At 43.5% G+C, this 19082-nt stretch overlaps 1 protein-coding gene across 1 annotated transcript in view; it reads left to right on the forward strand.

Annotated features, from left to right (window-relative positions):
- The window catches only part of NEURL1 (neuralized E3 ubiquitin protein ligase 1), a gene marked incomplete at both ends in the record, with an annotated part of 148095 nt that overhangs the window by 118359 nt on the left and 10654 nt on the right, over nucleotides 1–19082 (forward strand). Inside the window, 3 exon segments of the mRNA XM_084290212.1 lie at nucleotides 13537–14250; nucleotides 14253–14309; nucleotides 14312–14332. Of these exon segments, the coding sequence (XP_084146338.1) occupies nucleotides 13537–14250; nucleotides 14253–14309; nucleotides 14312–14332 (792 nt within the window).

Here is a 19082-nt window from a genome sequence, read left to right on the forward strand (position 1 = left end):
CAGTAAAACTGCAGAGGGATGCAGAGCTGTAATGTGGTTTAATGTGGAGAATAAAGCCCTGACAGGGTGCACACACGGCAGCTCGCTGTCCCTCCCCGACCCTCTTCTCCCCGTGCCGTGTTTATCGTGCCCTCTCGCTGTGTTATGTCTAATTCGGGCCGTGAGCTCCCCTGGGATGGGACCTGCCATTTTTAACTGCCAGGCGCAAAGCACACCTAAGCCACCTTATAAATAATATTTCTGTGCTCGGGGAAACTTGACACGAGGACGTAAAGGGGTAGCTATGGCAACGGCTGTCCGTGTGTTTTGTGTCTCCTATAAAGAGCAAAGTGGGGCCGGTAGCACGGCTCCAGCCTAAGCAGAGCAGAGCATGCATGGCGTGGTGGGCCCGGCCTGCACACATCCTGGGCCTTCTTCTGGGAGAAAGTCATGGCACTCCTCTTTTTTAATTCTTGTTTTGTTATGAAAAAGAGTCATAGAATAAAAATTCAGCCTGTAGTAATCCTTCTTTCTTTGATTTAGATGTTAGGGTAATGCTAGATTTGAGTACATCATCTGCTTTTTCCTCTCTTCCAGCTTTTACAAAAGGTATGGATTTTAGTGATGTGCATTCCCTGTGCCATCCTTTGGCAGTCAAAAATGGATGCAAATGTGAATTACCCAGACTTTTGCACTGAGCTGTGTCAGTGCTTGGTAACAAAGAACATTTTCTCTGTTGAAAATGAAAAAACAGTCACACATTTTAAAAGCCAGTGCTATTATAGCACCCGGAATGGTTGGAGTGCACTGAGCAGTGTGGTGAGAGGGACCATTTTTCTCTGATAACCGGCTCTGGGATCCATCCCAGATTCCTCAGACTGAACAAGACATCACTGGCGCTGGCGAAGACATTTCAGTCAAGCCCAGCATTTTTTATTATTATGTAGAAAGGATTTGATAGTTCCCTACAACAGTTCAGAGTACATGAAGAGAAGTTCACAATAACATTGTCACCAAATACTGCTTTAAAGTTTGCTGCAGAAGCTGTAGAAAAATTTAGTATATTAATGGGGTGAAAAATCCTTGCATCCCTGTATGGGTTACCATCTTTTTACCCATATAGATCTCAGCTGGGTACTTGCCTGTTATGTTGCTGTATTGACTCTTCTGTTGCAGGCTATACTCAGTTCAGTCTAATCTCCAAAACAAGGCTTGTTCATGACATTCTGGAGCTAAATATCACCTTTTACAAACCACCAAAAAATAGAGGTTGATCAACAATTTCCCAAATTAGAGAAGTACAGCATCATGGAATAACGAAGGGTGACAATAAAGATGTAGGAGTTTAACAGTTTGAAACCTGAAAGTGCACGAATGAATACGGGTACCCAGTCCTAGGCAAATAGCTGCAAAAACAATGCATTAGCAGCAGGTAAGGAAGAGGTTTAGAGCATACATCAGTCAGAGAGGGTGACCTTCGGCATCAGCTGAAATGTTAAATCCTAGTGAAAATGCACAGACAGCACAATGGGGCATCATGTGGCAAAAGGCAGCTGCTGAGAAATGACAGAGGAAGGTACCTGCCGTGGTCATTTAAGAAGAGGTCAAAAAGGAAAGGAAAATCACCCTGTAGAAAAGGAAGAGAGCCAAAAAAAAAATAATAAAAATCACGGCATTTTTAGGTGCCTGTGTCTTCACCATCCCTGGCCCCTCCTTCACAGATCCCAAAGATCAGTAATAGCACAAACCAGTTGTAAAGTCAGGTGTCTCTATGGTGGTATGTTTATAGCTGGTGTGGTGTTTTTCTGAGGAAGCTGTGAAATGACCCCAGGAGGGTTTTTTCCCCTGCGTCTGTGCATGACTCAAATCTGACAGTCCAGCACAGGACTGTTGGAGTTATTCCAGGCTGGCTCCAACTCCAGGATCCCAGCAGGACCAGGGGTTTTTAAGCTTATAGCACCAGGTGAGAAGGGAGGAGGAAGAGGAAGAAAAGCAGTGCTGTAGGAAGGTGGGATGTGGAAAGAGCAGAAACTTTTGGCACCCGAGTCCTCAGGCCAGGCCCCCTTCCTCAGGGGGCTGAGGAGGGTTTGTCTGCTGGGGCTGCAGCTGAATTCAGCATCAGGCAGCGCACGTCAGATGGACTCTGTTCATGCAAATCCCTTGGCTTCAGCAAGGTCACACTGCCCTGATTGACAGCCAGACTGCAGCCCTCTGGCTTAGTCTTATTTATACTTTCAACTTACAGCTTCAGAAAAGCCTCCTGTTGTTCTGTCTGAACCTTCTGAGGCCACGTCCTATCATCTGTGCATTTAAATCAGCTTTACTGATAGCCAAGGTGTTGAAGCTTTCCCTGGGGTAAGTGAGAGCAGAATTCACCTCTGCTTCAGGAGTTAGGTGAGACTCTGGTAACAAGATGCATAGTTTCTTTAGTTCAGGGCATCAAAATAATTTGTAAAGAAATCAAAAGCCTAATGGGCATTTGTCATGACTGAATATATAAAGAATTTATGGAAGAGATGAACTTTCCAATTGCATACCTTGGCAGAATTGAGCATCAACTCTCCCTCCTAATTTCATCCATCTGTGACAGCTAAAATGACTGATTCAGGGCTACTATTTTAGGAAATCTCCTTTGCTGCTTACTCCTCCAGCAGCATGCAATGGGACAATGGCGGAGACTGGAGTTTGCCATAAGAACTTTTTTTTTTTTTTTTTTTTTTTGTCAGGGAACATAGTTTTTAAATCTTTCCCTGTGTAGCCCTGGTGCAGAAAATTATGTTGATTTGAGACTACTAATGCACTCGTGTGTATGTCCTGTTGTATTCAGTGGGATATAAATATTTGTTTAGATGATGTGGATGCTTAAGTGCTGTTGTGAAATGGAATAAACCTAAACAGGTGCTGAACTTTTCTGAATTGGTGCTGACTGCAATAGTTGTGTTATTTTAGACCAAGCTCATCAAAGAAAGCCTTGATTTACTGTTCCTGTGCATCACTGGGAGAATGGTTCTTGCAGACCACAGAAGCTCTGGAATAGGAGTGGAGTAGATGGGGTGTAATAGCTGCAGTGCCATTTTGTACATGTGTAAAACAAGTCAGACATTTTTTGAGAGCTTCTTCATATGAGATTCTGGGGTAGAAATTCTCCAAGAAGTGGATATTGGGAATTAAGACAAAGAAAATACTATGGACAAATAGCATTATGTGCATTCTTTCAGAAATGTAATTGTTGGATCTTTAGGTGAGGAACCAGCATGGAGGAGGAGAGATGTTCTGTAAACTTAATTAGTCATTGCTAAAAAAAATTGAAACAATTTTGGCAAACTGTAGCTGCTTTCTTTCATTATTTTCAAAATGATGTATTTCCATTTTGAGTCTTGAAATAACATTTTAATCTTGAGAATTGCCAGAGCAATTTCTAAATAAGCCCCAGAAATCAACTGCAGTAGCTCTTGGTTCAATAGTCATTTGCTTTGATAAAAGGAAGCGAGATAAACTGAGTGCTTTGTTTCAGGTTATCCTGAAATGCTGTATCTTTTCAATCTATTTTTTCTTCAGACAGTGGATTGAAATATTAAGTGTTATCACTGCCCTACACAGGTTGTGTCTTCGCCAGAAAATGCTGTGTTCTTAGGTTCTGTTAGTTAGGTAATTGCAAGGAGGCAAAATCCCTCTGATGCCCAGACCATTCATCATTTATCAGTGCCTTTAGCAGACAAAAAGGGACTGCAATGAGCCCCAGAAGAGGCACTTTATGGGCACAGGTGATCACTAGCAGCATTTCTCTGATTCCTAAGGGAGTGGGGAAGACCTAGTGGTGTATTTCAGGTCAATGAGCAGTGATGCTGAGTGAGATGCTGGACCTTGAGGAGGCTGTGGCAGAGACAAGGGGGTTGTTGCTGCATTGACTGCTCAGCTGGCTGTAAAGCTGTCAGCAATGGTAGGAGCCTCTCGCTGGGACATGTGGTGAGGAGTTAGGGAAGTACTCATCATCTCCACTCCTGGCAGGAAAACACAGGGGGAAATGAAAGCAGGTGAAAAAGGATAAATGCAGGGTACATAAATACCACAGGAGGGAGGATGATGGATGGGAAGGAGGGAGAAAGCGCTTGTTTGGAAGAAAATTGCTGTCAGATGATTCAGGGGGTAAAGGGATGTGTCTGATGCAGCTTGGAAATTGGCTGTGAGCACTGAGATGCTATGGAAACATTCTCACAGTAATGCAAAGAGCATTAGAAATAGAGTTGTTGGAGGGCCCATAGCAATCTGAGACAGTAAGTGGTAAAAAGTAAAGCTGTGGGGTTAGCTCTGCATGTAATGCTGGGCTACTGTCTTACTTCAATAGCTATGATAAAAGAGGGTCAAAGTTTTTAGGAGACAAGGAGTGTAAAAGGGATGATAGTGCTGGTGGAGCCACTGGGTATGAAAAGAGGGCCCCGTAAAGTTATTAGACAACCAGGAATTGTAATTATTGCTTTAATTTCCCATGGAGAAAGAAAATAAAGAAGAAGAAAAAAAACTTTTCTAAAGAGGAATTCACATTCAAAGATCAGGAAGCTTCAGATGAAGTAAGGATTGTCAGACTCCATGGAGAATTAGGTCTTGCACAGGTAATTAAACCAAGTAGTAAAAGATTTTCCAGTGGTAGAAAGAATAAGAGGACATGTAAAGAGAAGGTGAGACACAGTAAAGAGGGGGGCAGGACTGAGATTAAAAATAGTGCAGCTGTGATCCTAGAAGTGCTGATTGCTTTTCTGTGGTTTGTACCAGGAATAATAATATCCGATCATGGAGTCCAGCAGGTCTGGGGGAATGGAGATGGAAATCCTTTCATTGGGGGTGGGAGAAAAATTCAGAGAGCGTGTGAGTAGGAGATAGATTGAGGAGGGAATGATGGGGATTAACTGGTCTCCACAAAACCAAGTCACTTGATTTCTGTTGAAACCTTCTTTCTATGACTTCATGAGGAATTAGGAAACATCAAATGGAAAACCCATGACCACATTACAGGGAACCAGACAAGGAGGTGCCAACATCCAGAGGTGGCTGTGGCAGTGCTCAAGCACATCCTTAACCTGAGGACATCTGCCTGTCTGCGTGACCGCTGGCTGGGGAAGATGAGTTTACCCAGAGTGAAAAGCCTTCCTGGACAAAAAACAAAATGTGTTGTTTGTAACACAGAGGCTGCCAACACCCTGCAGACTCTGAGCATCAGCTTTTGTGGAAAAGAAAACAAATCCACAGCCATAACACGCGTATGGAAGTTTGTTCTTCATAATCTACTGTCAGGCTCTTTCAAAACATTCATATTTGCTAAGGAAAACAGTAATTTATTTTAATTCTATGAGGCTAGTTATGTTTTTTGTGCCATTTCATATGTTCAAATCAATTTGACATGCTTACAGATGTTATGCAGAATTGCATGAATGTTTGTTATGAACCAGACTGGTTCAGAGCACTTTGTTACATAGCACATGTCCCAAAACTATGATTTATAAGTCAGTACTCAACCTTTGTCCCTTAAACTATAGTCTATCCATGTACGAAATTGTATGCTTTCATTCCATAGACGTTATTAAAAAATACACAGATGATCAATTCAATTACTAAGCTGGCCTGAAAGCCACAGTTGTTCACTCTGGCTTAAAAACATCTGCAATTCTCTTAAAGTCAGGGTTTTGTATTTTTTTTCTTTCTGGATATTCCAACTCAGAGGCTTGCAGTACGTAAGCACACATTCCTTTCCCTCTTTTAAAATCTGTTTTTTTCTTTCTTTCTTTGCTTGCTTGTTTTGTTTGTTTGTTTCTGATTTGTTTTGCTGTGATATTTCATCTGTACTCTGAGTACAGCACTGACCATTCATGACAAGAAATCTGTGATAATCCTGGTAAGTCGAGAAGGCTATTTGTATCCTTAGGACACATGTCCTTAGGCAGGACACCTGATGGAACTAATGGTACAAAGGCACCACTCCCTCAAAAGCCGGATTTGGTGCTAACAGCCACAGGAATCACCAGATTTGCACAAGGATTTAATCAAACATCTAGGAGCTGGTAGCAATGACATGGCAAAGTTTTTCTCTTCCATCCCATTTTTATCACATCTCCAAAACTGAATCATGCAAACCAAACAGCTTTAGTGCTCAATCTCTCCCAAAATGCCTGGAAAGAAATGTTGATTTTGATCCAAACAAACAGGAACACAAAGCAAAGGCCAGTCCAGTGAGGTGCTAATTAAGCAGTGTTGATTTCCAATAATTTCTGTGAAAGCAGAAGATGTTCATAGCCTTGCAGCTGGCTCCACAGGGTCAATGGTCTGGCTTCTTTTGCAGACCAGTTTTAAAATCTGGTGACAATTTTTGCATAATCATGAATGACTTTTCCCACAGATGAACTCCAGCTTTGGTCTCTTTGTAACCCTTGGAGTGGACTTTGATGTCTACCCCTTGGCTACAGCAGTAATTCTCTCTGATGTTTTCAGCTGTATTGGCAAGACAACTGACTGTCTTTTCAGAAAGCTAGTTTGGATTGTGTTGGTTGTAGGCAAATAAATGGGCTCAGCTGATTTACATAGCTCTCCTTCCTGCAATGAAAATGGCTGCTGTATCAGTTAGCTCGGCTTCCAAATTGCAACGAGCAGGAAGCCAGAATTTGCATGTAACCCTTAACTCCCACATTAGCCATGGGAATGCACATAAAAAACACATTTGCTCTCCGCTGACCATGCAGTGAAGCCAAGCTGGTGTGTTGATGAAGAAGGAATTATTGAACAGCAGCTTCCATACTGACCATCGGGATCCTGTAATGGATGAGGGGCCCCAAGGAGGTTGAGTTTTGAGGTGGAGAGAGGAACCTGCAGATGGAAGCAGAGGAGCAGCAGGTAGAGAATAAAACATTGAGTGAAGAGGTGGGAAATGAGAGGGTGCAACGTGGGAAATGGGGTGGTTTTGTTGTGCCTTGGGCTGAATCCCAAGAAACCCAAGAGCTTTCAATCAAGAACTCTGCTGGAGAAATTGACTGTCCCCTTGGACTGTCCCCATCCCACAGTTTCCAGTCTATAAAATAAGAACAGTAATTCTTTCTGCCTCCCACTCACCGTTTACACCTTTCTTCTGTTCATGCGGTGAGGAGCATCTTCTGCTGCAGAGCCCAGCAGCTGGGTCCTGATCTTCGATGCTGTTTGCCCCAGAGCAGATTTTGCTGTCTCTTAAAGAGCACCCTGGGCATCTTACACATATAGCTGCTACAAGTGAAATCATCTGTTGGCTGTAGCTTTGCATATATTCCTGTAATCATGCAAAAAAAGGAGCCAAAGCAACGAGAGCAGAAGGAAGCAGCTTTATTTGAAACTATTTATACTATCAACGAAATAGACAGGCACATGTGCAGGTATTGTATAAGTAGGTGTTTATTTAACTGATGTCCTTGATTCTATGTGGGTGTTTTGCAAGGAGAAGGAATGGTTGATCTGAGGCAATAACTTGGGTCGTTTGATTTCTCGGTTGTTCATAAAGGGAAATGTACTTTGTAGAAGTGAATTCCTAAGTATATGGCAAAGGAGGTTTTTAGTCTGAATCATTCCTTTGAGAGATTTTAAACATTTGCCTCCCACATGCTACAATAATTCTTGAAAGTGGCTTCACTGCATGATCCGAGAAGCTGCATTCTGGCGCCTGATGGTTTATGAGAAGTAAACACAATGGAGTGGTCTCGGATCATATAAATTCAGGATTTAACAGTAACAAGCGGGGAGGGGAGGGGGAGACCCGTGTGCAGCATCCCAGCAGCAGCATCCACTCGGGCGTGCGGGTCTCGGCAGCGTTACGCTGAGCGCAGCAGAGCCCAGCCTCCTCCCCAGACCTCACATGGAGCGTACAAACTTGCAGAAAAACAAATAGTTTTACAAGTGTCTGCTCTGACACGCTGCCAGCAGGCAAGAGCACTTTGGACGTGCTCTGTGAGTGGAGCTTTGTCTCTTAATGACCATGAGCGTGGCCTCGGCTTTCTTCACTTCTCATTTTTTCCTCCATGTTTATTTTAAGTAAGGGTGATTTTCACTCTCCTGTTTGCTTAGCTCGTCCTGGTGCAGTAAAACAGTTAAGATACACGTGGCAGAGCCTGAGATAGCCTAGAGCAAGAGCATCCTCTGGTAGTGAGGACATCTCAGACACTGTGAGTGCAGCAAGCTGCAGCAGATCGGCTTCCATTTGCCCCTTAATTTGGGTGAAATTTGAACCCAGGGCCACACGGCAGCACTCCTCTTCCAAGATCCAGTCAGGGCTGCTCTTCTTCTTTCCAGTCGAGGTGGTGCTGTGGACTGGGTGCTGTACACACACTGGAAAAGCTGGCAGCCAAAAGGATTTGGGAGCCAGTATTGCTCCTTGCCCCCAGGTCACAATGATCTTCATCCTTCATTTTTGTGGGATTAGTGAGAATATAATTTGTTTCCATTTTGCTGAGTTTTCAGTCCTCAGCTGCCTTAGAGCTCATAATAAATGGAGCTATAAGCGATGTATAGAAATTCCTCTGGCTACTTCTGGGCTGAAGTGTGGTGGTTCCCAGCAGCATGCATCAGCTCGAAATGACTGGCTCAGCAAGGCAGCAAGGACTGTGGTCAGGATTAATACCCACACTCCCACGATGGGGAACACGGGGCTGTGTGTGATGAAGGGTTTCCAGGAGCATAGGTTTGCTTCTTGTCCCGATTGCATTTGAGGGTGATATTATTTTACAGCCCAATACATCTGCCTCATATTTCAGAGACATCCCCTTCAATGGCAAAGTGTTGCCAGATGTGCAGTTGGCTGCACAAGTCTGCTGTGGACCATGGAGGAGATGGTGCTGGAAGCCCCGTTATCCTCCCTGCATAACCCCGTGTGACAGATAGCACAGATAGTGGGGAAAGCAGCCTTCCTTTGAGCTCCTGAGTAGGAATGGAGGTGCTCCAGCATGGTGGGAGTGCTACGGTATAACTCCTTCTGCAGTTGTACATTTACACAGTCCATTCCTGTAGGTGCCACTGACTGTAGGCTGTCTTTTTGTAGCTTAGCACCTGTGAGGTTCTTTGGTCATGGAAAATACATAGTGAGCACCAGTACACATTAAAAATAATATTACCTGGTGAAATGAGGGCTCGAAAGAAGAGAAATGCACTTGTGAAGAAGTAAAGCAAAGAACAGAAGGAAGGAAATAACATGGGGATGTGTATTAGAAGGAGAGGAACATGCCAGCAAGGTTCTGACCTTACCAATTCCTTATTCTACTTAGTAGCAGAGGACAGAAATTTTCTCCAGACACAAGGAATCCCTAGATTGTTCTTTGTCTTCTAAGCATCTCTCTCTCCTGGGAGGAAAGATCATGAGAAATGGGATGGGTTCTTACATTATCAGGTTATCAGCCTGATTCCCAAAATCTTAAGGCTTTGGTTGTTGGTTTCTTTTTTTTTTCTTTTTTTTTTTTTTTTTTTTTTTTGTGTGTGTGTGTGTATGTGTGTGTGTGTTTTGTTTTGTTTTGTTTTCTTTTAGTCATAAGTCTCAAGTTTGATTTATTTATGTTAGGTCTTCTGTAGCTCATTCTGGAGGGTGGTTGCAGCCCACTCAGTTTATGTGAGGCTGGAGGCTTGCTCCAGTCTCAGAAAACTCATGGAGAGGAGGAGGTCAGCTTCCCTAGAGCTAGCAGTTAAATCTGGAGTTTCCAGTACGTGCGTGCATGTGTGTGGGTGCCAAATTCACTCTGCCTTCTCAAATCCTCTACAGGTGTGTGAATCCCTGCTGCTCATGACCTTGGAAAGTCAACTCTTCAGGCAGTAACAAACAATACTGAGAAGGAAAAGAAGGAAATAATGATTTGACAGCCTGATGGCAGTACATCCCCTTTGGGTTTGTGTAGGGCTGAGGTGATTTGTGCATGCTGGTGACTAGAAATGCATTTGTGTCTGAATGTGCACATCGGTACAGTAAACACGCATGCATGTGATAACTGTAATAAATATATATTACTTTTATTACACGTGTTTAAGGAAATAGATGGTCTTAAGAAGTCAACACTTGGCAGCGGTTCAAATAAAAGGCGGTAGTGACACACTTCTGAGCTGGATGCAGCGATTCCAGCTGCATCTGGCTGCTCACCAGCACCTCATAACCTCTGTTTTAAAGTGTTGCTGCAGTCACCGTGAGCCTGCAGAAAGCAGGAGGCTCCTCCATGCCCTCTGAGCAGGAAAACAGAGAGCTTTGAAGCCTCTTGTCTGAGGAAGATACCTCAAGTTAATTTAGTATGCAAGGAACCAGCTGCTGAGAATATAAATTTTGTAGATATACATCGCTAAAGAGGGGGAGAAAACAGAAGACTGTTGAACTGCTTAAGTGCCCTTCATCTCTACTTTGCTAAATAAATTACTCCTACTCATTTTTTTTCATTTTTTATTTTTAATCAAAGCCAGAAGAAGATACAAAGCAATTTGTGAAGTCAGGCCTCCTTTGCAAAAATTCAATGTGCCTCAGGTTCTTGAACTGAGGAGCAGAAAATTTGTATTTAGTGGAAATCCTTTCTGCTTTGGCTAAGGTTAGATCACTACTGGAAATTTAAGTCTATGAATACAACATCGGCATCAGAACTGTACTGATGTAGAAGTCAACAAAACCTCTCTGGGCAGCCAGCCTGTGCCAAGCTGCATGTGGTGGTGGCCCTGGGACCCTCTTCGTATTGAACAGTCTCATCACATAAAGTCATTCTGTCTTTTTGATTTGCGCTTTTGGTTTGTCTCTGCAAATAGAAATGTTCCTGAACACACTTACATGAAGAGTCCCTCCTTTGTAGGCATTAAAAGTCAGTTGAGCAGCTGGGTCTGTGTTAGCAAAGTGGTAAATGAAGCTTTGGGGGAAGAAAACAACTTGTTTCTGGGTTCCTTTGGGGAAAGAAACTGCTCAAAGTCACCCCATTTGTTTCAAATTTCACCAGAATTGCTCTTTCATAGCCCTTGGCTGTTATCACTCATTCTGGATAAGTGGCATATCACATCTCTTCCAACTTATCTGCCACCCCAAAAGATGAATCCCACTTTGTTTTACTTCATATGCAATGGGATTATTTTTCTTCTTTGGCTGGCTATCTTGTGATTTGTGAAAAAAACAGAGCCCTGGAGCAGGCCAGCATCTCTTGAGAGTCATCTCAAAATTTTCACAAACTTACTTCAAATGCCAGTAAACTGCAATCCTTTTTTTCCATGGATATTTGCAAACATTAATGAACTAAGTCTCACAGTCAATCCCATATGCTTGAGACATCTTATCCCTTATGTGGCTAGGCATCTGAGCTACTGATGGGTTTAAGTAAAACAGTTGGAAGCGTAACCCTGGTTTGCTATCACTGCCATGTGTCTTGGCTGCGGAAGAACTTCATCTCTCTTAACCTCTTTTCAGATAGAAAGAGATATTTTGTCCAGCAGCCAAAGGGAAATGCAAGCATCCTGGTGGAAAACAAGCTGTTTCAAAACCCTGGCTGCAAGCTACCCACACATCACAGTTGTCAGCCAGGCTGCACATGCATAGTTACAGGGAATAAAATAGAAAGGACCTTCTGTTCCTATTCAGAAAGGTCTCTACCCATTCACCTACACCAAAGGATCGTCATCAGCTGCCAGTATTAATTTGTTCTCCTCTGTGGATTTCCAGCCAAAAGAAGGCAAAATAAATCTAATTCTATCCAGTAGGGGCACTTGCAATGCAAATGCGAGCCCATATATTACAAAGCATTAATGCAACCTGTTTCTAAATTACTTGGGGTAATTTTTGATTTTATTTATTCCTCTTTTTTCTCTAATTAACTTTTGGGAAGAGAAGCTGAAATATCAGTTTGGGGAAAATCAAATATGAGAAACAAAGCCCTTTTTTATTTTGAGACTGTGCTTCCCTTGTAATAGCAGATTATTTAAAGAGAAGCCTGGAATAATCCAGTTTAAGCAAAGCAAAGCAAAGATCTCTGCTGAAGCCAAATTGTGTGTGGGTGTGCTCTTGTCAGGGCTCCCAGAAGAGATGGGCAGGAACGGCTGTTAGTCAGACCTCACCCATCGCGGGAGATGTTGGTTATTCAGAAACTGGCATTTTATTTTGGCACACCAGGGCAGGACCACTACTCTGGTGTACCAGGAGAGGGCTTATCCCATGGGGAAAATCCTGAAATAACCTGGGTTCCTGCTCTTTTGTTATCATAAAAGAAAATCCCAAGGAGACGTGGCTGGAAGAAGTGTCCCCTGCAAGGGTCTCACCCATGGGATAGGAATGAGTCTCTGCTCCTCTTCCTCTTGTTGTTCCACCTTGTGCCATGTTTGTGGCAGGTCCTGGGCTGGGATCAGGCAGTGTTGCTTTGTGCCGCTGTCAGGGGATTGCATTGCATGGGGTGTTCCCACCTCATGTCGTTTGGAGCCTGGCTTGAAGCCACAACACAGTCTTCAGGCTTGGGGCAGGCATAGCTCCTGTGGGGAAATAGTCGATATGGGTCATAGCTTATTGTAATTTTTGCAGAGAATTCTCCACATGCTCAGCTTTCTTACAGAGAATAGTCTCTTGACGCTGATAGGCTTCGTGCAGCACAGAAAGTTAAGCATATGTATAAATCTTTGCATTATCTCAGCTTACTTTTATAATCTGTTCAAGTAATGTTTTTTTTTTTCTTTTTTTTTTTCTCAGTATATTGCTCTTTGAAATTTCTATGGTAACAGTGTAGCTAAGAATATGTTAAATAAAAGTAATTTAAGCATTAAAGGCAGGTGATTATGTTTCCTGGAAAAAGAATTGAATAAATTGATGATTAGCTCTTGAAACAGCAGGTGAGACTAACAAAGAGGATAAGGTTCAATTCTGTTTCCACTGATGGGTACGAATACGTAAGCGTCATCTTTCTTTGTTATATGCCTATGGGTTTGATTTTTAATTGTTTGTCTTAGAGATAATAAATGATTGTGTGTTATTTATAGAAAGCAGCATATGCCCAAGTTCTACACCGTGAAATCCATATCTGTACTGGTTTGCAGTGAGGACCAGACCACTAATGATTAATTATATGCAGGAATACAAATTAAATTTCATATGATGATAAATAAATTAGAACTGAACATAGCATTTGTTTCAAAGCAAAAAATATCTAGTTAGAAATTCATTTCCTAGATCTATGAGAATTACTGTAGACAATGAACAGGGCACGAAAACTCAGAGCCTGCATGGGTATTGATTGGCACGTTCGGGGTGTATTTCATATATTTACACTCCGCTTCCCCTCTCCAAGGAGACCCTCCCCTGGTCAATTCTTTCCATCGATTTTGAGTCCGCCTACTCAGAAGCTGAAAATGGTGGTGCTGGTGTGGAGAGCACAAGAACAGCAATCGATTGCAGATACTTTTTATGGCACTCCGCTCCCATATTTTAAAGGAGAAAATGTATTAATGGCAGCAGGTCTCTGATTTTCCCTTTTAAACATCTGAATCAAACCGATTTGCAAACTCCCGGGCCCTTTTCGTTCTCTCTGCAGTGACACCTCTTTTGTTTTCTCCTGCCCTTCCCCGCAGACAGCGAAATCATTCCTCCCGACTGCCTGCGGCCCCGCTCCTTCACCGCCATCCGCCGGCCCTCGCTGCGGCAGGAGACGGAGGACGCCCGCCTCTCGGTCAGCCTGTGCGACCTCAACCTGCAGGAGGAGAGCTTCCACGTGACGGCCACCACGTGCCCCATCCCGCAGAACTCCCTCAACTCCCAGCACTCCCACCTCCTCCCTTCCCAGCTCGAGAGCGACCTCCGCTTCCACCACCTCCGGGGAGCCCACGTCAAAATCCTCGATGACCAAACCGTGGCCCGCCTGGAACACGCCCGGGAGGAGAGGACTTTGGTTTTCACCAGCAGACCCCTTCGGATCAACGAGACCATTTTCGTCAAGATTAACAAGTCCAACGCCGCACGCACGGGGACGCTGTCCTATGGGGTGACGTCCTGCGACCCCAGCACCCTGCGCCCCAGCGACCTCCCCTATAACCCCGAGTCCCTGGTTGATCGGAAGGAGTTCTGGGCTGTCTGCCGGGTCCTGGTGCCCCTCCAGAGCGGAGACATCTTGGGATTTATGGTGAATTCGGACGGCGAGCTGCACCTGAGTCACAACGGTGCCAGCACCGGCATGCAGGTCTGCGTGGACTCTTCCCAGCCCCTCTGGATGTTCTTTGGTTTACACGGTGCCGTCATACAGATCCGTTTGTTGGGTATGTCCGACCCCTGCCTTTCCCAAAGCCTCGTGTACAAACAGCAAGGTGGGACGTGCTGTGGGGAGGGGTGGTGGGGATGAATGAAAAAGCTGCCTCTCTACTCTAGGATCAGGTATAATTTTTTTTTTTTTAAGGGAAAATAAAATAAAGGAATGTACGTAGTGCATGGCTGCAGAGTTACAAGACATACCTCTTTCCACTTCTGTAGTATCTTTCATCTGACAGTCTCAAACCTTTTTTTTCTGACAATGAATTAAGCTGCAGAAACCTCTACTGAGTACCAATGAGTCACCATTGACCTGGGAGAAGCAAGGAAGGGGGAGGAGAGGTGCTTTGGGACGAGCTAATCTAGGGTATAGCCCGCAAGAAAAATGAGAACGGATTCCCTTTTCTGTGCATTAGATTTCTGGCAAGTCTAATTCCCCAAAAGCAGTCCCATTGCTTTCCCCAGGCTCATACGTGAGAGGCAGTCTGGAAGACGGAGAGGAAGCCCCGTGCTTTGTAATGCCAGAGGTGCAGAGAGCATGGCACTGACCAGCACAACAGGAGAGGGGTTTCCTTCTTGTTGTGGTTTAACCCAACAGGCAGCCGAGCACCACATGGCGTTTGCTCACCCCCCACCCCTGTGGGATGGCGGAGAGAATCAGAAGGAAAAAGAAAAAAGAAAAAAAAAAAAAAAGAAAGATAAAAGTGACTGATCCACTTTGTGTGTGGATATTGGGCAAGCATTTTCACAAGATCACAAGTGTAGGATGTGGTTGACCTTGAATTTGGACCTTATCATGGTTCTGCTGTCAGAAAGTAATTGATGGTTTCTGAGAACATGATGTAATTCCTGGCCCCGTGCTAACTGGAGATTATTTGAAAGAGCTCCTTTCTTGTTCATACTGTTATAGACATTTCAGTACACATATGTTCCTTTTTGCTTCAAATCCTCACTATTAAAATACCCTTTTTACCCAATAAGAAAAACCCAACCAACTAAAACCCAACCAACACCACTTTTCTTAGGATTTTTGGAGGGTTTTTGAAGATATATTGTTATGAACACACATATCTGTCTGCAGGGTCCAGTTCACATTAACCACAGCCCAAAGTGCCCTAAACAATTTGCTTAAGGTTGACCATAGGCCTTTGCTGTCAGTGTTTTGTGGCTATTAAAGGATCAGAGATGACAAATGTAATACTACGATTTATTTCCAGGAGCCCAGGATTCAATCCCTGATAATTCAACCTGATTACATTTGTGGAGGGTACTGTATGTAATCCATGGCTAGCTCTGCTGTCCACCAACACATAATTTTGATAATGGTAGGTGAAGTCAAACAGATCCCAGTCCAAGCAGGAAGATTAAATGCTTCTTTATACGTAAGAAGGAAACCATCCTCAGGTCAATGGGCTTCTGGTAAAACTAAGTCATCAACCAGTACTCCCTTTCATATGAGATCACAAATTCTGGCACTTTTGCACAGCATGAATAGCTTGTTTGTATGTAATAGGTCCTGAAATGGGTCAGAGAGGATGTGTCTCAGCAGAAGATCAGATTCATGCCCTCATAGAGAATTCAGCAGAGCACTGACTTGGGTGTCCTGCATCCTGGGCAAACCAACTGCTAAGCAAGTTATCTCCCAGTCCCCGTGGGTGTCCTCCCTACCTGCTCATGAGTTCTGCCCAAACTGGTACACTCCCAGTAGATGTTTTAGATAAATCCATGTTTTCCAGTGGAAATCTGTTGAGCTGGAAAACTCCACACTAGCTGTATTTGTATACACATAACAGACTTCCTGGCCTCTGTTGCTGGAGGAGAAGCTGAAAATGGGTTATTGTTCTTACATGAGATGTAAATGAAGAGAACTGAACCTGCTGACCTTGCCTTGCTCAAGGTAATGGTAGGACCTTGCAGGGCATACAGCTTTAGCTACATCAGCTTGGGCAGCAAGCTGCTGTCTCCCAGTTAAAAACTATAAAACAGGAGCTTGCCTGTAATCTTTAACAAGTGCTAAAATACAAACCAAGCTTTTCAGACCTATTTTTTTCCAGTATAATAATGCTGGAAGCAGTACATTCCCAGTATCAGTACAGTGCTGCTGCCTGGAAAATTGTGCTGGTGCTGTCTCACCACTGCGCATCTCTGCACCTGCAGTAATTATATAGATCATCAATACCCTGATAGAAGGCAAAGAAAATAATGAACTTCCATCTCTAGCTTTTGCAGTGCTATTAGGGAGGTGATGTGCAATGTTTGCACAGCAGTGGAACAGATTATGGCACTTGCCATAATATCTGTCATTATAATATTAGAAAATGTAAGAAGAATATAAAGTGTTCATCTTTCTAATGACAAGCTCCGTCTTCAGAATGCAAACAGGAATAATTTTGTGTGATCTATCTTTTGTAGTTTGAGCTTTATATCACAGGAAAAGACATGTTTATAGTCATCTTTTCTAGCTTTAATGGAAAACGTGAAGTTCCATGTCCTTGAAAGAAATGAGACAGAAATACTGCAAGAGGCATAATTGTACCAAACCTATCTTATATAGCAGATGTCATTCTTCTTCTGGGGGCATGCCATTATTGGAATAATCAAAGCACTGTTATGCAGTATTAAAAGAACATCACACACACAGTGAACCATAAAACGCAGCAAATGAAAGTTGTTCTTTCTGCTTCTTCATCTTTTCTGAAGAGGATGGAGAATGTGGAAAGCAACACCACCAACCTTGAATCTAGAGAAGGTTTATTTTTGATTTGGGGAACAAAATCAAGGAAGGCTCATGGTATTTCACTGGATAATACAGTTCACAGCCTGAGATTAGTTATTTGGTCCTGATCCAGAGAAGGACCAAGCTCAGGGCTCTCCTGGCTACTGTCTTTACCGTGGAAGCTGATGTTTGCTACCAGCAGCTGTTCCATGGTATTGGTACAACATTTCCTAATCTAAATACCAGGGGACACCATCTCTACCCAGGCTGATGGTCTTACAGCACTCTGTAGGAGAGCAGGGCAGTGTGAAGTTGGTTTGATAGTAAATTCTGACTTTTGTTTCAATCTTATCAGCCTGGCATCTTATGCTGGCAGTGTGTTTGCTGCAGGAGAAATAAAAAAGCAGAAAATGAAGATGATGTTGGAAACATTTTTTTTTTCTTTTTGCCTCCCTACCACGAGGAAAATAAATGAAACCGAAGCACCACTATAGCATGGTGAGAGACCACAGACATCTTCAAAGGGAGGCAGGAGGATGTCAATGATATTGCAAAGAAAAGGTTAAAAGACAACTTTACTACATGGAGGGAAGATAAATGAAAGGGGAGGGTGCATTAATGTAGCAGATACTAGCATAAGAATATCAAGCTGCTGGCAAATGAAGGGACACATTTAAATTAGACATAACTGAGGGTAATTAGCAACAGGAATGAGCTATTGAGGGAGGCAATAGATCTTTTTGTCAGTATTGGAAGCATTTCTAAATATTTTAGATATAAAGTGCTGGTCTTGATTCAGAAATTCTGTGGGTTATGTATGTAGGACAACCAAACTGAAACCCAGATCATCAGGCATGTAGAAATGAAACAGAGTTTGCACATCCTTCAGGAATTCTGTTAGTTCTGGTCTGGGTGGTGTTTTTTTTGTTTTGTTTTGTTTTGTTTTCAGGCATTGTTCCTGTACAGTAGACAAAAACAGCCTATTAAAGCTGATTTACTGTTTTCAGCTCTTGCTGGTAAGCGTTTGGACTCTCACACAGTTTTAGCAACAGCTTTGAAAGACTGAAACGAGCCAGTCTGGATACATTGGTCTGGTTTTGGTGGTGTAATTCATTTATGAAGTTAAATTGATCGACCCCATAAGGGTTTGAAATGTATGACTCATGTCTGGAGGAGCTATCACAGCAACAAGTTTATATATTTAGTATTTGGGGAGCCAAATGGTTGGGGAGATTCTTTCATTTTCTTGTGTCTCAGAGTGAATCACCAGAATGTAAAACACCATCCTTCTTCTCCTTTATATTTTTGCATGTGTCTGTGTGTGTGGTTTCCTTTGTGAATCTCATCCTTTCCAGTAATATTGAAGTTTTCCTTTGAGCAGTGAAATAATATGTTCCATCAGCAGTTGTACTGATGAAGCTGAGTTGCCAGCTTATCTGCGTCCTGTCTGCATACACACTTCAATAACTGCAGCCCCTCTGCAACAGCTGCTCAATTTTACAGCTCCCTGGATGTCTCCTCATGCTGGCCAAGAGCCTGCATTAGGTGTGGGTATGTGTATTCACATCCATGCTGTGTAAATGCAGAGTGTGCATGGGCTAAACTCTCCTGCCTCCTTTACAGTGCACATTGAGTTGGAGCTCCTGCTTGGCCACCCACTGCAAGAGATTTAGAAATCAGTTGTTGCTGAGGTTTCCATCCTCCTTTCAGACTTTGCTGAACTTTGTCAGTGGGCTCAGAGCAGGGAAGGGGCAGGGGGCAAGAGCTGACCCGGACAGACCAACTGTGAATCCTTGGGTCTTCGGGATTCCCTGCAGCAGCAGGCAGCAAAATGGAAATAAGGGGCTTCAGGAGGACACTGCAGAAGCACATGAAAAATGAGGGAAGAGAGTTAATAGAGAGTTAATAATCCCGGAGCTCTGGATGCAGTCAGATGCTTGTCTCCTTGGACCAGTGTCAGCAATGTCAGAGTTAGGACCTGCCTGGGGCTTGTGCCATCCAGCTAAAGATCTTGTCACTTGTGACGCAGGGACCCACTCCTGCCATGGGTAAGTCAGTGAGCTTTAGCCTGTGTGCTGAGTTATCAGGCAGCATCTGGGCAGAGGCTGGGTAAAGCAAACAGACCTCCTCCAAGTGACAGCCCCAGGGCATGCAAATGTC

This window comes from Netta rufina, assembly GCF_964035555.1.
Source record: "Netta rufina genome assembly, chromosome: 7".
Classification (NCBI taxonomy): Eukaryota; Metazoa; Chordata; class Aves; order Anseriformes; family Anatidae; genus Netta; species Netta rufina.